The sequence below is a fragment of the Malania oleifera genome, chromosome 12 (genome assembly GCF_029873635.1).
Source record: "Malania oleifera isolate guangnan ecotype guangnan chromosome 12, ASM2987363v1, whole genome shotgun sequence".
NCBI lineage: Eukaryota > Viridiplantae > Streptophyta > Magnoliopsida > Santalales > Ximeniaceae > Malania > Malania oleifera.
Window position 1 is genome coordinate 63,374,478 of NC_080428.1, and position 25,519 is coordinate 63,399,996.

General features: G+C 40.0%; 2 protein-coding genes and 1 long non-coding RNA gene across 3 annotated transcripts; 1 reads left to right on the forward strand and 2 right to left on the reverse strand.

The window, feature by feature from the left end:
• Nucleotides 1–1,299: 1,299 nt before the first annotated feature.
• Nucleotides 1,300–2,758, reverse strand: LOC131145212 (probable xyloglucan endotransglucosylase/hydrolase protein 23). Its single transcript, XM_058094357.1, has 3 exons — nt 2,379–2,758; nt 2,029–2,222; nt 1,300–1,912 (listed from the first exon to the last, which is right to left on the reverse strand). Exons 1-3 carry the CDS (start codon nt 2,676–2,678, stop codon nt 1,501–1,503), a joined length of 906 nt encoding a protein of 301 aa, XP_057950340.1. The 5' UTR covers nt 2,679–2,758; the 3' UTR covers nt 1,300–1,500.
• Nucleotides 2,759–8,589: 5,831 nt separating this feature from the next.
• Nucleotides 8,590–10,272, reverse strand: LOC131145214 (probable xyloglucan endotransglucosylase/hydrolase protein 23). Its single transcript, XM_058094359.1, has 3 exons — nt 9,622–10,272; nt 9,272–9,465; nt 8,590–9,155 (listed from the first exon to the last, which is right to left on the reverse strand). The coding sequence occupies exons 1-3, from the start codon at nt 9,919–9,921 to the stop codon at nt 8,744–8,746; spliced, it is 906 nt and encodes a 301-aa protein (XP_057950342.1). The 5' UTR covers nt 9,922–10,272; the 3' UTR covers nt 8,590–8,743.
• Nucleotides 10,273–13,352: 3,080 nt separating this feature from the next.
• LOC131145215 (uncharacterized) lies at nt 13,353–22,353 on the forward strand. The gene is made up of 2 exons (XR_009134022.1): nt 13,353–13,902; nt 22,182–22,353. It is a non-coding gene; the product is annotated as an uncharacterized LOC131145215 (long non-coding RNA).
• Nucleotides 22,354–25,519: the final 3,166 nt, after the last annotated feature.

A 25,519-nucleotide genomic window follows, 5' to 3' on the forward strand; every position in this document is an offset into this window, starting at 1 on the left:
GCAATAGTGACGGTTCTAAAAACGTCACTAATAATAGACCAATAGTGACGGTTTTAAAAATCGTCACTAATAATAGAGCAATAGTGACGATTTCAAAATTGTCATTAATAATAGAGTAATAGTGACGATTTTGAAACCGTCACTAATACTATGACTTTAGTGACAATTTTTGTTAATTTGGTGTAGAATCTATAATGACGGACTTAGGTCTTTAGTGACAGTTTTATTCCGTCACTAATACTCCATTGTTAGTGACGATTTTAATCCGCCACTAGTACTCTTTTATTAGTGACGGTTTGAAAAATTCGTCACTAATGAGTATTAGTAACGGCAGGTATAGCGACAAATTGAAAACCGTCACTAATAGCCTTTTTTTTTTTTTTTTTTCTGTAGTGACCTATGTAAATAACAGGTTACTGGAGATTCAATCGAACCATTAATACTATTATCACCTTTCACCATTTTGGACCCCTTCTCAGGGACGTTATGACACTTAGAAAATAAATTTCCTCACAAGGAATGATCTATAAATTGGACCACAACAAACTACTCTCAAAGGATATACAAGATTATGCCACAAGATTTTTTATGGCTCTTTAAAAAAGAGAGAGAATAAAGAGTTAGGGCCACAAGAAAGTTTTTCCAATTTTTTTTTCTTAAAAGTAGTTGCAAGAAGAGAGTTAACTCATGCACAATCTAAATTGTTTTAACATCTTGAAAACCTATTTAAAATGTTTAATATGATTTAGATGAAACCTAACTTTTGAAAATTGTATATTTCAAGAATATAATCAACAATTAAAGTGTGAAATCATACTTAGGTTACATCACACACATAGAAAATATGAAAAATAGAAAAAATTAAATGAGAGAAGGAGAACAATGAATTTATGTAGTTCAACATTTTGCCTAAATCCATGGAGCGCCTCTGCAATTTTTACTAAATCCTCCTCTGATTATGAGTCGTAAGTCAATAGGATCATAATTTATATAAATGTTATATGATGTAGTAATTTACAAACAAAACTTAAAACTTAGAAGGGGAGAGAAAAATTTGTCATCATTGGAAAAATGACCTTATGAATAACATGACATAGAACATCAAAAAGCCAAATTTGTGAGTATTAAGTTTTGGATAGGAATTTGATGGATGGATAATGTTTTAAATTTTTATGCCCCTTCATAACTAATTAATTTATGATTGTGATTGCCAAAGTAGTTTGATAAAAATGGACCGTTAATTATTATTTAGAAGCAAATATTACAATTTAGGTAATTAATATATCCGAAAAAGCAGTGTTGGTCCGCGCAATCTTCAAGTTTTACAACATGGAATTAACATGATTGTAGAGGGTAACATGGTACATCAATTAAAACAATCGAATATATATATATATATATATATACACCATGGTACTAAATAATGAATGAATAAATTAATTAAATAGGATTGAAGGCAAAAAATAAAAAGCAAAAAAAAAGTGACTGGATCCTCTTCAATTAAGGCATGCTGGAGGTGCACTCTGGAGGGAGACCTTGTGGGAAGCGCTTCGTGTCCGTGCAATAATTGTAAATCATGTAGTTTTGCTGAACCCATTTTAGTCTTTCTTGACTTGTAGAATCCAACTCCTGAGTGAGCCACGAATTCGCAGTACCAGAGGTTGAAGAAGATGGAGGTGAACTACATGAAGATGCTCCGGAGGACCACACACAAGCATCAGCAATGTAATTCTTGTAGGAGGCGGTGAAGGGTGCTTGGGTCCAGTCTGCCTTCACCAGCCCACCTCTTGTGGCCCAATCATCCGCATTCCAAAGACTGGAGTATATTCTCATCGGCTGATTTTTAGGAAAGGGAACACCGATTGATTCCATGTTCTTGAATTCCCTAATAGGCGTGCCATCAACAGAGAAGCTGAAACAGAGACACGGTCAAGATGTTAAAAAAACATAAATTTAGATGGAACTAGGTTCGCTGGAACTGTATATAGAATTAATTTTGTCACCTTAGTTGGGAGTACATGTACTTACATTATGGCTTGAGGATTCCAGAGGATGGAATAGGTGTGAAAGTCAGCAGTGGGATCAAACCACAAGTAGAATTGCTGCTCCCTATTGCCTTTGCCTTGGCCGAAAACATTGGTATGAAGAATGTAGGGATCTCCACTCAAGTTCCCCAAGAATTCGAAGTCTATCTCGTCGTGGGTCGATCCTTGGGACGACAACTGCAGCACATACTTGGTGCGTTAGTTAAACAAATTAACATTCCCAGGATGGAGATATAGCTAAATTTTATCCTACCTCTGAAATATTCCACACGTTTATTCCAAAATATTAATTAAAATTAAAAGCTGAATGAAAAGCTTGGACTATCTACTTACATAGTAGGCAGTGACGGTGCCTGCGGAGTTACCGGGGACGAGCTTGAGCTGCATGTCGATCTTGCCGAATAGGTACTCCTGCTTGGATTGAAAACCAGAGCCGGAGGCTTTGTCGAGGGAAAGAGTGAGAAGGTCGCCATTGTTGAGAATTTGAGCACGACCGTCTCCCCAAGTGATGTCAAAGTTCTCGTAGAAGTTGGTTGCAGACGAGAGGAGTACTACTGAAGAGCTGAGCATAAGAGAGAACAGCAGCATCTTCACAACATTTGAAGAAGAAAGCAGAGGCGAAGCCATGGACATGGTGATACTAAGCACGGGGAGGAATTGGAATTTGTTGGTACCAATAATATTGGGATTAAGAGGAGGGATGGTATTGGAGTGTGTTTGGGATGGAAGGTGCGTTGGGTTTTTTATACGAGAGGGAGGGAGAAGAGGAAATGGGCATGAAGCTTCAGTTCAGCTGTGGACAGTTGGCATATGAATAGGAAAAAGTATAATAACCCAGTTGGCAAAATGGGAATAGCAGTTGGCGTTATCTTTTAACCCTGTAACGCGGTTTGGCATCATTTCAAGTTTTGGACACCCATTGGTTCTAGACTCTAGAGAGATCAGTTTTTCACTATGGAAAAAAGCAGGGCCATGGGCTCCCAATTGAAAGACGTAACGGCAAGGAATAAAACTGGGTTTGGATGGCGTTCCCTGTTTTAAGACGAAGTCATGACTCGCGACTTCCTTACCTACTTCAAATTTTACTCATATAATTTCCTCAAATATTATATTTTCTGGGAACCAGAAAAATATGTTTCTAAAAAAATTATGAATAAAGTGGTCCTGCCGGCTATACCTTTTCATTTGAGTTAGTAATTTGACATTCAAGTGGAAAATAGTAGAAGTTGGATTAATTGTGTTTTCAATAAGTTTCAGACACCATCATTTTTAAGAAAAAAATGTCTTATAAACTTGACTAGTAAGAGTAGTAAAAAACATGACTTGTGGTGGTGGTGATATCATCCGTGACTCATCAAGTAATATTAAGGTTGTTTTCTTTAAAAAATTTAAACTTGAGCGGAGTTACGAGCTCTTACTATTAGAGGTGACAAAATGGGTTCACGGGCTGAGTTCGGGTGGGTTGTAAATAGGTCGGGTCATAACTGGGTCGGGTCGTAAATAGGTTGAGATTAATTGGGTCAGAACCCTAGTAAATCCTAACCAGGCCGTTTAATAAACAAGCAGGTCACAAGTTACTCGTTTAAAAATTACAATTATTTATTTTAAAAAATTTTAAACATTTCATATTAAAAAAAAAAAAAAAACCCCCATATGAAGACACACCAAATCAAATCAACAGAGCCATCAACAAATCAAGTAGCAAGATCTACTACTTCAACACTCAACAAAGCGAGTACGCAACTTGAGTATACCTACAATCCTACATCTAAACAAAACGAATCAAAATCATAGATAAGAGATCTACTGCTTCAACAGAGCCATCAAAGAGACCAAGTTTGAAGCACCGATCGCAGCTCCAGAGATCGCTGTGGAGTATGCAAATCCAGTCTATTGATGGCGTTGGGGCCGAAGCCAAAGAATTGATGTCCTGCGTCGATGCTACAACGGTTAATATCAGAACAGCTGCGACGAAGAGAACGACGACGACCTTTGATGAAACCGCAAATAGAGTAGAAAACATAACAAAATGGAAATGAAGAAAATATTATTGAATTCTCTTCCACAGTGCAATAATACAGCAACTAGGTATATATAACAAAAAAACATAATAATTGTTGTAATAGATTTCAGCCACAACAAATGAAATCTTTTCACATGTATAACTAAAATTATTCTCTATCATTCTGAATTGGCACATGGCCAGATGAGGTGTCCATTGAGAGTTGTTCCTATGTGGAGAGGTAGTGCTAATACACCCATGCGAGCTAGACATGTCTGGAAGAATAGTGAGGCTCAATCGAAGGGTTGAAAACCTGGATATAGACAAGGGCTTGGTAAATATATCAACAAGCTGATCCTTGCTTGAGAGAAAAGAAACTTGTAGAGGTTTAGCCTGAATTCGATCCCATACAAAATGATAGTCAGTATCCACATATTTGGTACGAGGATGTAGCACAGGATTCAAGGGTAGGTAAGTTGCTCCCATATTATCACAGTAAAGAATAAGAGGTTTTGATAAGTAGATTTCCAACTTTGATATGAGAGATTGAAGCCACAACAAGTCTCACGTGGCATGAGCAAGGGCCTTATATTCCGCCTTTGTGCTCGATCTGACTATAGTAAATTGTTTCTTGGAGCTCCATGAGTCCATGTTTTTCCTAAAAAATATACAATAGCCACCAGTTGATTTTCTGTCATTGAGGCATCCTGCCCAATCGATATCGGAGTAAGCAGCCATACAATGAGTAAAAGATGATTGTAGAAATAAACCATAATGAAGTGTATGCTTTAAGTGGGGTAGAATACACTTAACACTCTGCCAATGAGATAGGCCTAGGGCATACATGAACTGACAAACACGGTTGACGGAGAAAGCAGGGTCTGGCATGATGAAGAGCAAGTACTGCAAACTGCCCACTACACTTCAATATAAGGTAGGATCTTCCGCAGAGGCGGAGTCAAAAGTAGACAACTTAGTGGAAGGAGACATAGGGCTGCCAACAAACTTACAATTCAACATGTTCATCTTCTTGAGCAAATTCAAAATACATTTCTTTTGAGAAATCATCAGGCCAGTAGAATCATGGCGACAATCGATACCCAAGAAATAATGTAAATCCCCCAAATCCTTAAGGGGAAAATCAGCCTGTAAAATAGAGATAAGATGAGTTAAAACACTTGGACTGGAACTAATAAGCAATATATCATTCATATAGACTAGGAAAAAGATAACCACAAATTGATGTCGATAAATGAATAGTGAGGTGTTGGATTTTGAAACAGTAAAACCCAACTCCAGTAGCCGAGTGCTGAGATGCGCATACCAGGCCCGTAGAGCTTGTTTAAGGCTATAAAAAGCTCTATTGAGTTTGTAGACATAGTTGGGAAATTGAGGGTGTATAAACCCAAGTGGTTGAGTCATAGAAACATGTTCATCAAGAGTCCCATTCAAAAAGGCATTCTAAACATCCAACTGGTGAATCGGCCAACCAAAAGATACTGCTATGGAGAGAACTAACTTGATGGTAGTTGGCTTGATCAGAGGGCTAAATGTTTCATTGTAGTTGAAACCTTCAAGTTGACTGTAGCCCTTAACAACCAGTCTCGCCTTTCTTCGATCAATGGAACCATTGGATAGGTGCTTGGTCTTAAAAATCCAGTGATAGCCAACAATATTTTGATTAGGATCAGGAGGAACGAGCGACCAAGTATTGGTTGACATAAGGGCATTAAACTCCAGTTGCATCGTATGCCTCCATTCTGGAAATTTAGAGGCTTGAGTAACAGAGGAGGGTCCCTCAGGAGTGGCGATGGAAGTGGCATGAACCTGAGACCGATGCCAAAAAACAATGTCATCAATCCTTATTTTAGGGCAAGCTTTGTTAGCTTTGGCTCTGGTTTGCATTGGATGAATAGAGGTGGAAGGGATTGCAAAGGGAGATGTGGATGCTGGAGATGATGAAGATAAGGGTGCCCTAGAAGAGTTAATAGATGACCTAAAAGATGGAAGGGATTTGGGTAAGACAATGGGAAGATGAGTTCATGGGCTAGGAGTAGAAGCCTGAGACGGAGAGGAAAGAGTATTAGGGTGTGGAGATGGGCTAGGCCGAGTAGATAGTTGATTAGAAGAAGGAGAAGGCCCATGAGGCTAAGATGGATAAAAGAAGGGTAGTTGAACAAGGGACGGGTTGGGCCGAGATGGATAGGCTGAAGATGGACTAGAAAGTGAAGCAAAGAATGGGAATTTGGTTTCATAAAAAAGAACATCCCTAGAAATATACATTTTGGTAGTAGGGACATAAAAGCACATATAGCCATAATGAGAAGAACTATAGCCAAGAAAAACACACAGAGAGACTTAAAATTCATTTTATGATTATTAAATAGCCTAAGATTGGGCTAGCATAAGCAAACAAAAGTTTTAAGAAACAAGTAATCTGGTTTTTGACTAAATAGATCCTCAAAAGGTGATTTGTGATTTAAAGGGGGAGTAGGAAGGCGGTTGATTAAGAAAACAGCAGTGACAAAAGCATCGAACTAGTAAGAATGGGGCAACAAAGAATAAGTAAGGAGTGCAAGACCTATTTCCACAATATGTCTATGTTTTCTTTCAAGTGAACCATTTTGTGAACCTACTAAAGTCATGAACAAAAGAAGGATAATATTTAAAACCACCCCAACAAAGCACTGGAGCAGGACCCCAGACGTCTGAAAAACACAAGATGGAGAGGTGTAGGAGAGCGATTGGAGCATTGGTCATATGGAGTTGATATTGGAATCATAATAATCTCACGCAAAATATCATATTCTCATTTTCACATATTTACTCAGTTAGTAATTTTCAAAAATGACTGCTATAATTTATTCCCCTTACCTAACTTATTGAGAGACTTGGTAAAAACCTTAGATCCACGCCTGCGGCGTTCGGAACTCGAAATCCTGAAATCACATTTTCCTTAGTTCAATTAACTCAATTCTAGAATTACAATTATTTTAACATTTCCTAGGCCCCCACTCCCAATACTAATTAAATATTAAAAATAATTAATGGATATAATTCCACTATCCTTACTCTACCCTTGGAGTGGTGTCTAAGAAACCCAAATTAAAATTTTGCTCCGATTAAAATGACGACAATCGATGCTAGGACCCCGTGATGGTATCTAATCGTCGATTTGGTTAAGGATTTGAGAAAAATTGAGGAGGGAAAGAGAGATTACCTTCTTCCAGGAGTGGTGCCTACGACGCCCTAATCACAAATCCACTCCGGTTAAAATGTTGGTGACCGAGATAGGAATCCAGTGGTATTTTCTATTTTTCGATTGGTCAACTATAAGAGAAAAAATTGAAGAGAGAGGGAGGCGGGTGGAGGAGAGAGAAAGTTGGTGAGAGAGAGAAGGGGGCGCTTAAGGAAATAAAATTTCCTTCCTAAAGCCAAGGTTTATATCTATATATATATATATATATATATTATAATATAATTTTTATATTTTATTAATATATTATCATATTATATTATATTATTTAATTAATAATTATTAACTAATTAATTAATTAATTAATTTAATAAACTTTTTTAAATCACTACATTCTCTACTAATAATTAATTTTGGGGCGTTACACAAGAGTTTTGCATCACTTTCTTTTTGAATACTTTTACATTATAAAATTAATTTAAATTATTAGTTCCTACTTTATTTCTCATTATTTTATATTTATATCTACTAAAAGTGAAGAATTCATTTCAATTTATATTATTCAAAAGTATAGAAATATATATGCTATATTAGCATAGATGATTGAAATTGTTTTTAAAATTTAATATAATATGCACAATACAATTCATTTTTTCTCCATTAAAATGGTAGAATTAATTTTAATTGATATTATTGAAAATTATATAAGTATATATACTATCTTGCTAAATAATGAATGAATAAATTAATCAAATAAGATTGAACGTAGAAAAAAAAAAAAAATAGCGATTGGATTCTTTTCAATTAAGGCATGATGGAGGAGCATTCTAGAGGGAGACCCTAGACCCTGTGGGAAGCGTTTCGTGTCCATGCAATAATTGTAAAACATTATGTTGTTAATATATTTAAACTTCTGGGTATTTTTTGGTAGTTTTCAAAAAGACAAAAGGTGGAGTGTCGTATTTGAAAAACTCGGAGGATATTATTGGATTTAACCTAAATATTAAAAGGGCAAGTTAAAAAAGACAAAAGGTGGAGTGTCGTGTTTGAAAAACTCAAAGGATATTATTGGATTTTACCTAAATATTAAAAGGGCAAGAAAATGTTGTCAAGAGTTGAAAAAATGACCTAATGACATGACATGAAACATCAAAAAACCAAATTTGTGAGTAGAAGTTTTGGATAGAAATTTGATGGATGGATAGTATTTTAAATTTTAATGCCCCCTTCATAACTAATTAATTTATGATTGTGATTCCTTAGGGAGTTTGATAAAAATTGACGGTTAATTAATAATTAGAAGCAAATATTAGAATTTAGGTAAGTGATATACCTGAAAAACAATGTTGGTCTGCGCAATCTTCAAGTTTTACAACATAGAATTAATATGATTGTAGAGGTATTACATCGTACATCAATTAAAATGAATGAATAAATTAATTAAATGGGATTGAAGGCAAAAAATAAAAAGCAAAAAAAAAGTGACTGGATCCTCTTCAATTAAGGCGTGCTGGAGGTGCACTCTGGAGGGAGACCTTGTGGGAAGCGCTTCGTGTCCGTGCAATAATTGTAAATCATGTAGTTTTGCTGAACCCATTTTAGTCTTTCTTGACTTGTAGAATCCAACTCCTGAGTGAGCCACGAATTCGCAGTACCAGAGGTTGAAGAAGATGGAGGTGAACTACATGAAGATGCTCCGGAGGACCACACACAAGCATCAGCAATGTAATTCTTGTAGGAGGCGGTGAAGGGTGCTTGGGTCCAGTCTGCCTTCACCAGCCCACCTCTTGTGGCCCAATCATCCGCATTCCAAAGACTGGAGTATATTCTCATCGGCTGATTTTTAGGAAAGGGAACACCCATTGATTCCATGTTCTTGAATTCCCTAATAGGCGTGCCATCAACAGAGAAGCTGAAACAGAGACACGGTCAAGATGTTAAAAAAACATAAATTTAGATGGTACTAGGTTCGCTGGAACTGTATATAGAATTAATTTTGTCACCTTAGTTGGGAGTACATGTACTTACATTATGGCTTGAGGATTCCAGAGGATGGAATAGGTGTGAAAGTCAGCAGTGGGATCAAACCACAAGTAGAATTGCTGCTCCCTATTGCCTTTGCCTTGGCCGAAAACATTGGTATGAAGAATGTAGGGATCTCCACTCAAGTTCCCCAAGAATTCGAAGTCTATCTCGTCGTGGGTCGATCCTTGGGACGACAACTGCAGCACATACTTGGTGCGTTAGTTAAACAAATTAACATTCCCAGGATGGAGATATAGCTAAATTTTATCCTACCTCTGAAATATTCCACACGTTTATTCCAAAATATTAATTAAAATTAAAAGCTGAATGAAAAGCTTGGACTATCTACTTACATAGTAGGCAGTGACGGTGCCTGCGGAGTTACCGGGGACGAGCTTGAGCTGCATGTCGATCTTGCCGAATAGGTACTCCTGCTTGGATTGAAAACCAGAGCCGGAGGCTTTGTCGAGGGAAAGAGTGAGAAGGTCGCCATTGTTGAGAATTTGAGCACGACCGTCTCCCCAAGTGATGTCAAAGTTCTCGTAGAAGTTGGTTGCAGACGAGAGGAGTACTACTGAAGAGCTGAACATAAGAGAGAACAGCAGCATCTTCACAACATTTGAAGAAGAAAGCAGAGGCGAAGCCATGGACATGGTGATACTAAGCACGGGGAGGAATTGGAATTTGTTGGTACCAATAATATTGGGATTAAGAGGAGGGATGGTATTGGAGTGTGCTTGGGATGGAAGGTGTGTTGGGTTTTTTATACTAGTGGGAGGGAGAAGAGGAAATGGGCATGAAGCTTCAGTTCAGCTGTGGACAGTTGGCATATCACTAGGAAAAAGTATAATAACACAGTTGGCAAAATGGGAATAGCAGTTGGCGTTAACTTTTAACCCTGTAACGCGGTTTGGCATCATTTACTACGGCCAGTCATTGGGTTTTGCTTTTTCTGTCAGTGGCCGCGTGAGCTTGTTGTCTTCTGCTTTGTTGGTTTGTTATTTGTTTTTTAAAGTACCTCCATTCAGTGTGTCCTTTATATTTGAAGTGCCTACGTGTCGATCTGTAGGTGTGTGAGCTGGCAGGATATGGTGGAAGTTTTGTTTGCAAGTTTCTCCTTCACGTGGTGATCCAGCGGGAATTGCATCTTCCACCTTTGATTTTTGGCATCATCCGGTGGTTGACTTTTGTCAAAGATATTCGCTTTTGGTTTCCAGAAGCTGTCTTGATTTCCGTTGCAGTGGGTTCGTCTTTTGCCCTCACTCGCATGGTTGTGGAAGCTTCAGGCGTGCATGCCGTCTGTGGTTTTGAGGATTGGAACTTGGGATCGTGGCCTGCAAATCTGATCTTGAGTTACTTTTGTTTTCTGGGTATGCCCAGATTGTAAATGCCTTGTGACCTGGGTATGACTAGGTTGAATTGTACTTGTTGCTAGGTCTTCTTTTCCTAGTTTTGATGCTATTTATATTTGATTGGGAGTTTTGGCTACCCCTCTCTCAGTGTATGTTTCAGTCTTTTCTGTACATATCCCTTTGATCAATATAATTTACCCTTTGGTAAAAAAAGAAAAGAAAAGTTTTGGAGACCCATTGGCTCGAGACTCTAGAGAGATCAGTTTTTCACTATGGAAAAAAGCAGGGCCATGGGCTACCCAATTGAAAGGCATAACGGCAAGGAATAAAACTGGGTTTGGCTGGTGTTCCCTGTTTTAAGACGAAGTCGTGACTCGCGACTTCCTTGCCCACTTCAAATTTTACTTATATAATTTCCTCAAATATTATATTTTCTGAGAACCAGAAGATATGTTTCTAAAAAAATTATGAATAAAGTGGTCCTGCGGACTATAACTTTTCATTTGAGTTGGTAATTTGACATTCAAGTGGAAAATAGTAGAAGTTCAATTCCAGTAATAGATTAATTGAGCTTTTAGTAAGTTTCGGACACCATCATTTCTAAGAAAAAAATGTCTTATAAACTTGACTAGGAAGAGTAGTAAAAAACATGACTTGTGTCGCGACGTGTCCCGGACCCAAAAATGTGTGGGTTTGGCTTGTGAACCTTGGGAAAATGATGGAATGTGTGATTTTGAAAAAGTAATTTTTGTGGAAAACAATGTGAGATGGAGTCGCCACTAACCTTTAAAAGTACGGTTAGAATACTTGATTGCTACCCAGTTAGAGGTAGAATCGACATGCATTACCAGAGTGGGGCTCGAGATTATGGTTACGCGAGGAAATGTATTAGCACCCCCTACACGCCCGTTGTTACGAACTGTACCAGATTAATCACATATTATCTCGAAATAAATGTAATAAGCTTTTAAAAATTACTCCCTTTCAAAAATCAAAAGAATGAAAATACTATATAGGTATTCCCTCAGAACCGGGGCAATCCAATACTTCAAAGAGTCCATGCCCTTTGTTGCAATTATCGGAAAGAAAATCGAAAATAGAGTACAAAATACTCTCCCAGGGGTTTTTGAAATCCGTAGGTTTTTCTAAGTAGGAAAAATACTATTCCGGGAGGTTTTTTTGGAATTTGTTCGGATGAAAATGGTTTCCTGTGCCTAAAAAACATTTTTTGTGACTTTTCTACGTGTGAATTTTTTTTTGATTTTTTGTGATTTTTTCAAACTTCAAAAATAGCATAAATAAAATCAATTGAAATCGAAGTATGAAAAATGTTGTTGGGTTTTTTGAGAATTTTGTGATCTTTTGTGAATTTTCTGAACATCCAAGTAATAATCAAATTTTCTGCGGGAGTGTCTCTCATAGGTCAGGTGTTCAAACCCTCCTAGGCTCATTTCCGCCCCTGAACTCTTGAATTTACTCTCCCTTTTGAGTTATGGGGTCAACTTCAAGGGGCGCAAGATTAGTCACGTGGACCGTAAAATGGACACGTGGATACCCGGTGCGTAATCCAAAAAAAAAAAAAAAGGAGGGAACCGACACAAACTGGTTTGGGGGGATGACGAACTGGTCAAACGTTGACAGGTCCTAGGAAAACTAGTTTAAGGTCTTGGTTGAGACTAATGTGGGTTTTCCAATATTTTCCTGAACAAAACAAAATTTGAAACAAAAACCGTGAAAGGAAAATTTTTGGGTTTTTTCTAGAAATTCTGTAACTATTTAGGGACTTTATTTGAAATTTAAAACATATTTTTTTGAATTTTTGTGAAGTGAGTGCAAAAACATGCTTTGGAAATTTTTTGGAATTTTACCATATTTTCTTTAAAAATTTTTGAGTGCAAATCATGTTCAAATCTTTAGGAGATTTTTTTAAAATTTTTTCTAGGAATTTTTTGGATTTTTATGTATTTTTTATGAATTTTTTGTGATTTTTATGGATTTTTTGGGAATTTATTTAAATATATATACATATACCCAACCGACCTTTTACCGGTTCAGGGACCCAAACCGGTTTAGAGGAGAATCGGTCCACATCAAGCAGGTCAACCCATTTTAAGGTCTTTGGTCAAGACCAGAAGTGCCACATGGTGAGGCTAGAGTGGCACGAAAAATGCTGATGAGGTCCACAACATGGTGCAATTGCGGATGCACACGGAGATGCGGATCCAACGGCCAGGAGGGACCCTAAGTGCACCTGCACGCATTAATGGTGAAGGAGACCAAGGGGGCCACGTGGCATGACACGGGTGGATAAGTGGTCGTGAGTAGCAGGGATCATTAATGGTCTGGGGATGATGCGCCATGCGTCACTCAGCGAGCGGAGTAGATGGGCGCATGTCGTCAGTAAAGTACTGGCGACATTTAATGCCTCTGTCTTAGACGATCTGAGCCGTTGGCGCATTGCAGGGGTTGACCGGCCGCGATTGGTATGAGAATACCTAATGTTGACCATGTCTCCCATGGAATGATTTGGATCATTGATGAGTGAGGGACTCCAACAGTGGGAGATGGAGTTGCTTGAGACCTCCTACGTGGCTTAATCTTAACACTCAATAGAAACCAGAAGTGAACAGTTAGGATTCAACCGTGTGTGATTTTGATGGTGCGGAGATGAAGTATTCCACATGTCATGATCCTAGGGTTTCTAATCAGAACATATAAAAACTAAAAATTTTCATTTCTTTCATTTTTCTAACCTCCTCGCAGACCCTCTCCCTCCTCGGCTAAAACCCTAAGTCTCTCCTTTCTTCCTCTTCATGAATCGTCCCTAGCCCATACTTTCTTAGCTCACTGTCCCCTTTTCAGTGTTTTGAAATGATCAACAACCCCTAAATCTTCCTTGACACATCCCTTTACTTCAAGCTCACCCCTACTTTTTTCTTTTTCTTTTTTCTAAACTCCCTGTAAGCCATAAAGCCAAACTCTCACATCTTTGCAACTTTCTCAACTTCTATGTTCTTCTCCATCTCAATGAAAAACCCTAACCCCTGGTTCATCTACCTTACTAAAACCAAAGCCTCCAAACCTCGATCCTTTCACCCCCTCTAAATCTAAACCACTCTCTGACCTCTCGAAGAAATTTTTCCTCACGGATCCTCAAGTCCAAGTATTCTCTCTGTTCAAAATGGGACAGACCCGAAGACCCGAACCCTCGAGGATTCTGGGGGATCTGAAATCTTCGAAGTGGAGATTCGTTTGACTGTTCGAAAGCCAATCCTTAAATAAGTATCCTCCCTTACCTCTATTTATTTTGTGGTGAAGTTTTTGTTTTTTTTAGTTTTGTGTTTCTTTGTTTTGAAATCTGAGGTGGGTATGTATGATTTTCGAACTATGATTATGGGTATTGGTGCTCGATTCATGATTTGGTTCCGGGAATTGTAGGGTAGGCTTGCGATTTTGGAGGTGGGGACGAGTCGACTCGTCCTCACCTGGTGAGTGAGTGGGGGGTTGACTCACCTGAGTCAACCCAAGGTGAGATGTGGACTCGGGTATACCCGAGTGGGGCACATGGCCTAGTCACGTGGGGGGAGTAAGCTCATGTGGGCTTTGGTTAGCTTCATGAGAGTGGGCTTGGTAATTTGACAATTTAAAATGGGCTGGGTAGAGTGACTTAAAAAATGGGTAATGGGCTCGTTTCAAAAGCTGGGTTAGTGGGCTTATTCACGAACCGGGTCTAGGGGCTGATTAGGTTTGGAATGGGCTTCGGGTTGTTAAAAAGACAGGGCTAGCCCACATCCATTTTTAGACAAGGCCTAGGTTCTTTCAAAATAGAATCCAGGGTGGATTTCTTATTTTTATTAAAAAAAAAATAGGTCCCACATGAGTTTTTAAAATGGGCCGGCCCAAAGGAATTTTAAAATAAATTTTGGCCGATTTAATGGTGAGGATCCAGACACAAGCTTGGGTTCAGGGGTCGAGGATTGGATCCAAGGGGTGTCAAAGAAGGAGAACCTAGATTCAGATTCTGATTCAGGCTAAGTGAAGGTCTGCTTTGGGTCGGATCGATCTTGGGTTCATGCTTGGACCTAAGAACTGGAGAACACCTGCATTTACACACGCACAGTACACAGTCTGAGAATTAGGATAATGAAGAGAAATTTACCTAGGGTCCTATACTCCTCCGGTCCTCTTCTCCTTGCTGCGTGTGTGCTTGTGTCATGCCCCGAACCCCGAAATGGGACCCAAGGGTGAAAATATAACCTAACCTGTCCCTTTACCTTATAAAATGTCCAAAGATACAGTACAATGGATAAAAGTCCGACCTCGTGGGGTTTGCAGGCACCCTAAACACATCCAATCACAATCACATACGCAGCGAAAAAAGGTCATTCTACATGAACATATACAGTACCATACCAAAGTCTATACAAGAGCAGAACATGGCTCTATCAAAACGTACAAACGGGTGCCCAAATACATCTCAAAATGGAAACCCATCAAAAATATAGTCCTAGCACTTACCCAAGCGCTAAACGCAGTACACCGGCCACTACGCTCCTTACACCGGCCACTACGCTCCTTACACTAGGACACTAGTTCCGATTACTTAGAAGGACCTGTAAAAATGTACGTACAACAAGGGTGAAACACCTCTTAGTAAGGAAGAAAATAGGTTATATCAGTGTGTGGCATTTGAGTGTTATCATGATACACAACATGCATAGATCAATAGTCAAAACAATCAAAACAGTTCTAGTATTTTCATAAACCAAGCAATACAATCTGGTGTCGTCACACCCTTTGGCTCGAAGTCGGACTGTCTGGTGGTATTTCACGCCCTTCGGTAAAAATCGGTGATTTGGTCTCGTGGACCATCAAAAGTGATGGAGGTAATGCAATCCTGTAGGCTACTGAACCCGCTCGCTCAAGTACCTTGAATGGTCCGATAAACCTCGGGCTTAGTTTGCTCTTCCTCCAATATCTCATCACCCCTTTCATCGGAGCGATACGCAGAAATACCTTACCTCCCACTTCGAACTTTAACTTATGGCAGCGAACATCTGCGTAACTCTTTTGCCAACTCTAAGTTGATCTAATCCTCTCCCGGATCAAACCCACCTTCTCAGATGCCTGTTATATGAGTTCAGGTCCTAACACCTGACGTTCACCAACCTTATCCCAACACTAAGGAGATCGACACCTCTGACCATACAAAGCCTCGAACGGTGCCATCCCGATACTAGACTGGAAGCTGTTGTTATAAGCGAACTCTACAAGTGGCATAAATTGTATCCAGCTACCACCAAAGTCTAACACACAATCTCACAACATATCTTCCAATATCTGTATCGTCCTCTCTGACTGTCCATCAGTTTGGGGGTGGAATGCTATACTGTATGTAAGCTTCGTCCCCAATGCCTCCTGCAAGCTCATCCAGAATCGAGAAGTAAACCTTGGATCCCGATTCGATACTATGGACACCGGTATTCCGTGCATCCTCACAATCTCATGCACATACAAATATGCTAGCCTACTCAAAGGATAGCCAACTTTTATCGGTATGAAATGAGCAGATTTCGTCACTCTATCAACGATCACCCAAATAGCATTCTGTCTGTGAAGCGCTGGTGGCAAATCGGTCACAAAATCCATGGAAATATGCTCCTATTTCCACACTAGAATAGGCAAAAGCTGCAACGGCCTTGCCAGCCTCTGATGTTCAGCTTTCACCTGTTGACACGTCAGACACTGCTCCACGAACTAAGCAATTTGCCTCTTCATACCAGACCATCAGAAGGTCTTGCGCAAGTCTCAATACATCTTTGTACTACTAGGATGTACCGTATATATAGAATGATGCGCCTCCCTTAGAATCATCCTTCTGATCTCATCGTCGTTTGAAAAACATACTCTGGTCCCAAACCTCAACACACCGCCCTCAGAGATGTTAAACTCTGTACCCAGCCCTTGCTATACCTTTTCCATAACCTCTGCCAACTCTCCATCACTAGCCTGCGCGGCTTTTACACGCTCAAATAAGGTCGGTTGGACCACCAAACCAGAAAGATAAGTCTGTTGATTACCAACCACCAACTCAATACCTGAGCTTTCCAAATCCCGTCTAGTGTGACATTGAGTTACAACTGCAGATACAGCCGTAGGCCCTGACTTCCAACTCAACGCATTAGCTACTACATTAGCCTTCCTAGGGTGATAACTGATTGCGCAATCGTAGTCCTTAATCAACTCTAGCCACCGCCTCTGCCTTGTTCAACTCCTGCCGTGTAAAGAAATACCTGAGACTCTTATGGTCAGTGAAGATCTCACATTGCACCCCGTACAGATAATGTCGCCAAATCTTCAATGCATATACAACAGCAGCCAATTCCAGATCATGCGTAGGGTAATTCTTCTCATACTCTTTCAATTACCGAGAGGCATACGCTACTACCTTACCTTACTGCATGAGCACACATCCCAGGCCTTTCAGAGATACGTCACTATATATCACAAATCCACCATCCCCAGAAGGAATGGTCAACACTAGAGCAGTAACCAGCTGGTGCTTCAACTCCTGAAAGCACTGTTCGCAATCACTGGTCCACTCAAACTGCACTCCTTTCTTAGTCAATCTTATCAGAGGTCCAGACAATTTAAAGAAACCCTCTATGAACCGACGATAGTAACCCGCCAGTCCTAAAAAACTCTAAACCTCTTAATATTCTTCGGCCTTACCCAGTCAACCACAACTTTAATTTTGCTAGGATCAACTGATATACCATCCCCAATAATCACATGGCCTAAGAACGCAATCTGACTCAACCAGAATTCACACTTCTTCTGCTTAGCATACAACTTCTTCTTTCCCAGAATCTGTAACACTAACCTCAAATGTTCCACGTGCTCTTCCGTACTCGAGTATACCAAAATGTCGTTAATGAATACCACTACGAATCGATCTAGGTACTCATGGAAAACCCTGTTCATCAAATCCATGAACACTGTCGGAGCATTCGTCAACCCAAAAGGCATGACTAAGAACTCATAGTGGCCATATCTGGTTCGGAAATCCATCTTCGCTACATCCTCCACTCTAACCCTCACCTGATGATATCCTGACTGCAAATCGATCTTCGAAAAGACCCGCATGCCCTGTAACTGGTCAAAGAGATCATCTATACGAGGTAAATGATAACGATTTTTCACAATTACCTTGTTAATCTCATGGTAATCAATGCACATCCGCATCGACCCGTCCTTCTTCTTCACAAACAATACTGGAGCTTCCCAGAGCGAAACACTAGGTCGAATGAATCCTCTGTCCAGTAATTCCAGTAACTGCTCCTTCAATTCCCGAAGTTCTGCTGGAGCCATTTGGTACGGAGCTTTAGAGATCGGTGCCTTACCAGGCAGCAATTCTATCGCAAACTCCACCTCACGATCTGGAGGTAAACCAGGTAAATCATCTAGAAACACATCCGGAAATTCACTGACTACACGAATGTCCTTGAGCCTCAACTCATCTCGCGACGGTTCCTACACACAAGCTAGGCACCCCTGACACTTGTCCAAGAGTAACCTCCTCGCTTGTAGGGTCGACAGAATTTGTGGCGCTGGACGCACACATGATCCCATGAATTCGTTCTCCTATTCCCTAGGAGGTCTGAAAACTACCACCTTCCTATGACAGTCGATCACATCATAACTAAAGAACAACAAATCCATCCCCATAATGATATCAAACCCCGACATGTCGTATACCCTAAGATTCGCCGGTAGCAGCTTCCCCTGAATTTCCACTGGGCAGTCTACCAACATCTTCCTATAGAAAGATACACTCCCAGAGGGCGTAGTAACAGATAACACCTCATTCATGTCTCGGGTCTCAACCCCACACCGTCCCAACATCTCGCTTCGGTGCACGACAATCATGAAATATATGACCTGGATAGCCATAGTTATAGCACTTACCCCCAAATAACGTGCACTCACCCTCGTGCCATTTGTGGCATCTGACATAACATCCACGAGTCTAGCTCATCTGAGAATCTTGGCGCTCGGTATTCTAACCTGAGCCTTTGCTCCTCTTCTTCCACGATCCCTGACGAGATCCTATATGAGAACCAGAAGGTACTGTCCTCTTCCTCGATTCTTGATCCACCTCGTCCTCTCGGATACCGGTCTCAATCACCGTATCCTTAACCACCAACACTAAGAACTCACGGATCTGAAGCATACCCAACAGTCTGCAAAATCCTTCCTTAAACCCTTCTCGAACCTCCGAGTATTCTCATTTTCGCTCGAGATCATACATGGTGCAAATCGGGATAACTCTATGTATCGAGCCGCATACCCCTGCACCGTCAAACTCCCCTAAGTCAGCGCAAAAAACTCATCTGTGTTCGCAACACGTACTGAAGCCGGGAAGTATTTGTCAAAGAACACCTCCTTGAAACGGCTCCCCGTCATTTTCTCAGGACCACCCCTCTGCTTCTCCAGCAGATTCACCGTAGTCCACCATCGACCCGTCTCCCTAGATAGCTGGAAAGTGGCATAAAGGACTTGCTGCCTATCCGTGTAGTGCAAGATCCTCTGCTGTCATCGGGTCAGACCCGCCAGAGAACGTCGGAGGATGCATGCGTGTGAACCTCTCAATGGTGCATCCCACAGCAGTAGGAGAGCACTCGCGTCTTCTCACACTCCGCCTGATCTCTCGTAACACCTACCTTGTCAGACCTCAACACACTGAAGGAGACTCATCACTCGTAGTCTCCTCAGAGCCACTTTCCAGACCATTATCCTTGGGCTCCATTCTGCAACACAATAGGAATCTATCAGTATCCCTCCAACACATACAGTTAACGCAATGGTCTTCACTAATTGTGTTAACTACTCCCTGCCAGGTCTAGGTTTGTCCTATCACACCGACACAAAAGTCGTTAATGATTTGCCCTACTTTTACTGGAATCGTCATCCTAGGAAAAACATGGAATACCGTCGACAAATCTCGGTCTAGCAACCAAACAACCCTCAACCAACTTTACCCATATCCACATCCTATACTCTAGTATGTACTCACAACTAAGCCTAACCAAGTCTACAAGATCTAGTAACCTGATTAGCTCTGATACCAAGCTGTCATGCCTCGAACCCCGAAATGGGACCCAATGGTGAAAATATAACCTAACCTGTCCCTGTACCTGATAAAACATCCAAAGATACAGTACAATGGATGAGGGTCCGATCCCGTGGGATTCGCAGGCACCCTAAACACATCCAATCACAATCACATACGCAGCGGAAAAAGGTCATTCTACATGAACATATATAGTACCATACTAGAGTCTATACAAGAGCAGAACATGGCTCTATTAAAACGTACAAACGGGTGCCCAAATACATCTCAAAATGACAACCCATCAAAAATATAGTCCTACACTTTCCCAAGCGCTAAATGCAGTACACCGGCCACTACGCTCCTCACACCAGGACGTTAGTTCCGGTTACTTAGAAGGACCTGTAAAAATGTATGTACAACAGGGTGAGACACCTCTTAGTAAGGAAGAAGACAGGTTATATTGGTGTGTGGCATTTGAGTGATATCATGATACACTAACATGCATATATCAATAGTCAAAACAATCAAAACAGTTCCAATATTTTCACAAACCAAGCAATACAATCTGTGTCGTCACACCCTTCGGCTCGAAACTGGACTATCTGGTTGTATTTCACACCCTTCGGTAAAAATCGGTAATCTCATTGTATTTCACACGCTTCGGCCAACATCGGCAGTCTGGTGATATTTTCACACCCTTCGGCAAACGTTGGCCGTCTGGTGATATTTCACACCCTTCAACAAACGCCGGTGCCCCCAGTAACTTGGCAAAGCATCAGCATTGAATTGGTGCATATTTGGTGTTCGCACACCCTTCGGCTCGAAAGCCGGCCAATCTAGTGGTATTGCGCACTCTTCAGCAAATGGCGGATTTTCAAACCTAGAACAATTCGGAACCCCGTTCCTATTTCACAAAGATATAACATATGGATGCTCATATAACCAAACAAACCACACCCATTTGGTAATCTAAATCATGGTTTTCCAAACAAATACATTTTAAACAAGTTAAGGCACAACCATCCCAATATCACAGTATAAATCAACATATACCCACGGTTTTCAACAAAACTAGGAATGCAGCCCGTCGCCCCTTTTTTCCCAAAACTGTAATAATGAAAAAATCATAGTTTTCCCTGTTAGATCCCCTCAAATGAGTAGCCAAAACACACACAGGACCGTGAACCTCAGTTCCACCGAGTCCAATTTCAAAATATAACCGATATAAACACAATTCTCCTTACCTTTTCCCCGAAAGCAAATCTCGAATTCCAAGGCCCCTAAACAACAAATCAAGTTCCAAAACCTACAAATCATAGTAAACAATATGCTCACAAGACCATTATCTACAAAACCACCGGATCGGAATTGAAAACCAAGCTTTACCTCGATTTTTCGCCAAAACTCGAAAATCTCCGAAATGAGATTTCAATCCATAATAATTGTAGAGAATCCTTCCACGATCCTCGTGGTAACTTTCGATTCTCGATTCTAGTAACGATCGGCGAAGAAATCTAGAGAGAGAGAGAGAGAATAGGGAGAGTTCTAGAGAGAGAGATAGGATTGAAGTTTTCTTAGTGAAGAAGTAAAGGAATTTCTATTTATAGCCCTTTGGCCCGGCCCAATTCGTCGACAAAATGGTGTTCTCGTCGACGAATCTTTCACTAACTTCGTCGACGAATTAGTGGCCTCGTCGATGAATCTGAGATCACCGATTTTTTAGAGACTCCTCGGCTTCTTTTGGTCGACGAGTCTCTGAATTTCGTCGAAGAGAAGAAAAAAGGCTTCGTCGACGAAATATACCATATTCCCAATTTGCCCCTTTCTTATTTATTTAAACCCAGTTATCATGGTTCGGGTTCTTACAGTTTGTGCCCTAGTTTAGCGCTTTGAATTTTGCTTATCCTGCTCTTTGTATCTGTCTGTGTGTGAATTTGAACGTCTGAGCGGGGGGGTTCTGGATGGGAGTCCCTGAACTCCTGTTTTGGGTTCTAAACAGGAAGGCACTAAGGTGTACCTCTCTATTGATCCATTTGCACCTTTGCCTATGGATGCTGCTCTGTAAATCAGAGCTTTCTCAACTCTGAAGCTCTCAATTTAAGAGGGTACTGCTAACTCTCTTCTCCCCAAACTCTCTCTGAATTTTTTTTTCCAAATTCTGCAGAACCCCTATCTCTAATGCACTATTTTCTCAATTTGGCAGAGTACTCTTATGCTTTTGTTTCTTTCTCCCCTCTTCTCTGAATTTTTTTTTTCTTTCTTCTCTCATGTTCACCAGGGTTTCCCTTCTATCTGAGGGTGCATTTTGGAGTCAAAACTCTCTCCACTAACAGATTTGTTAGGGAATAATCTTATTCTCCGTGATTTCATTTCTCATTTTCTTTTACCATATTTTTTTTGGATTTCAGCTGCTAACAATTTGCGTTGCAATTGTTTTTGTGCACAGGTAACCTGGAGGCTCCAGGTGGCAGCCCATGAGTGGACGGCATGGCATCTTCTTTTTATGTTTTATTGTATTTATTTTGTATTTCATTTCCTGCATGTACTGGTAGGTAGCTTGTACTGCAACAATTATTTGTAACGTCTTTTTAATTTTTAATTTTTCACTTTTCTAGCTATAATTTTTCCTTGCTGTATTTTCTCCTTGTGACTTCATAAAGGGTAGGTTTGTAACGACCTGCTTAAATACCATGCTAGGGGTAAACCCAATCATAAACCTAAGCAGCAAGAAGCAGAAACTGAATAAACATATTCATATGTAAATATATACAATACAAAACCAATACCAGAGTACTACATGTTCCCCAAAATATACACATATCACTGTTTTCCCAAAATACCAACAACCATGCTGGGATATACAAAAACACTCCCAAAATATACTCACTCTCTGACAGGGCACTACTGAAGCCCCTCTATCTGCGAGCCTGGTCTGCTCGTCTACCTGGATTATCTGAAAAATGTTTCAGCACTGGGATGAGCCAACGCTCAGTAAGAAGAAATATGTTATTACTAGTGTGTGGCAAATGAGCTACTATATCATGAAATCTATTTTCAAATAAACATGTATAACTGAATATATAAACAAAGTATAAGTGATAAAATCCACCACCCCTATCCCTATTACTTAACATGGCAGTATTGGATTTTATTATTCAAAATACTTCTACTATAAGTAAGTATGTTCTTTGTTTCTGCAAATCTATACATACGTAATAATAACTGAAAATGTTCCCTGTGGCTATCTGTGTGTCATGACTTACCCTCTCATGATAGGGTTGTGCGGCCCGTAGGCGGGATTTATCTTGGCTGGCCAACCAAGAATAAATCACTATACTTCATCGGTCGATCTACCCACCTCGACCCATATCTGGATGAGGAGCCTAACCTCTTCAAGGGCCTAGGTGATCGACCTTACTACGTATTATCTAAATAGGTGGTTGCACTCATAAAGTAACATAATATTTGTAATAACGGTACCGTACTCTGTAGCTGCATGTCCAACAAGGTATGATACTATATAATATATTTTTATATACAACTATCTGAATTACCATGATTCTAAAATAATCGTAATAACCATGATGCTGCATAACTGTACTGTAATTCATATATCGTAGTACTGAGAACTGTATAATTATGACACTGAAACTGCATAATCATAATACTGAAATTGCATAATCATAATACTGAAAATCGTGTAATCATGGTACTGATATTCATAAAATTATGGTACTGAAATATCGTAAAATCAGAATACTGAAATATCGTAAAACATATATTCGTACTATATTCGTATTCAAAAGCCACACGATATTGTAATACATAATTTTCATCATTTAATAATCTGTATAATATTTTAAAAATACCTAGCATAGCATATTTCCCTTACTTGACTACTAGAAAGCCCCTATGGAATACTAGCGTAACACTCGCAGGGCCTCCTACAAAACACCCTGAAAATAATATTTTCCAGGACAAAATATCAGTATTTTTCTTCCTATATCATTTCTTATAAATACCATAAAACCAATAATAGGTTAAAAGACCTTACCCTGAATTTGGGATGAAATCCAACTTCGTTTTCCCAACGATCCGCTCCGGCAGACTGGTAGAGAACTTCGCCAGGAGCATCGTGGTAGCCTCAAATCTTCGATCCGGCGAATGGCGGGGCCAAAATCGAAGAGGGAAGGGGGAGAGTGAAGTAGGGAGAGAGAGGAGAGAGAGACGAGTGTTAAAATGTGAAAAATTCGATTTTTAGCTATTTATAGGGCCAGATTCGTCGACGAGACATATCACTTCGTCATCGAATCCTTCATTAAATTTGTCGACGAATTTTAGAGTAGCCAAAAACCTCACTCGGTATTTTCTTGTCAACGAAACCCTGTGTTCGTCGACAAAATTCTTCAGACCTTCGTCGATAAAACCCTGTGTTCATCGACGAAGCTTGGCAGTTTCCTTGAAATTATTGTATTCTCCAAAATGCAATGTCGTCGACAAAGTCTACGGTCTCCTTCTATTTCTATTTCTATTTCTCTCCCTCTTCTTATTTAAATACTATTATTCTTAGGGTCACTACATTCTCCCCTCATAAAATTTTGTCCTCGAAATTTACTATCTGTATCTTTACCATACTCTCCATCATTCAGTACAAGAAAAGGGTCTACTTATTTTATTACCTGCCCTCACTTATGGCGGAGGAATATCGTGGTTACATGAGTAGTTCTCAGAGATTACAACCATAAAAGAAAATTTCCCCCAAAACCAAAAGACTACCTAACCTATACTCTACATTACAATTATATTGGACTCAACAGAATAAAATTACCATCTAAGCATATACATCAATACTATAATTCATCAAATAAATGGGGATATTTCCGTCTGATTTCATCGTCAAGTTCCTATGAGGCTTCTTGAACCGCGTGGTTTCTCCATACAACTTTTACTAGTGGTATCCTTTTACTGCATAATTCTTGTTCTTTCCTATCCAAAATTTGTACCGAAGCTTCTTCATACGCTAAAGCCTCACTGACTTCTAATTCTGCATGGCTAATGATATGGGAAGGATCTGGGACGTATTTCCTTAACATAGAAACATGAAATACGTCATGATCTTGAAATAGAGATGGTGGTAAAGCCAACCGATAGGCTACAGACCCAATCTTCTCAAGTATCTCAAATGGGCCAATAAACCTAGGGCTCAACTTACCCTTCTTCCCAAATCTCAAGATCCCCTTTAGTGGAGTTATTCTCAGAAAAACATGATCACCTACTCCAAATTCTAGTTCCTGACGGAAAGTATCTACATAACTTTTTTGCTGACTCTGTGCTACATTGACCCTATCTTGAATAAGTCAGACTTTATCACATGCTTGCTGAATTATCTTTGGACCCAAAACTCGCCTTTCGCCTACTTCATCCCAGAAAAGAGGAGATCTACATCTCCTACCATATAATGCCTCATAGGGTGCCATGCTGATGCTAGCATGATAACTGTTATTATAAGCAAATTCAACTAGCGGCAAAAACTGAATCCAACTACCTCCAAAATCTAGCACATGGGCACGAAGCATATCTTCCAATACCTAGATGGTTCTCTCAGTCTGACCATCGGTCTGAGGGTGAAAAGTCGTGCTGAATGCTAGCTGAGTCCCTAGTGCCTCTTGCAAATTCCTCAAGAACCGTGATGTAAAGAATGGATCACGATCTGAGACTATGGATATCGACACTCCATGGGATCGAATAATCTCCTGTATGTAAATTTCTGGTAACCGGTTCATA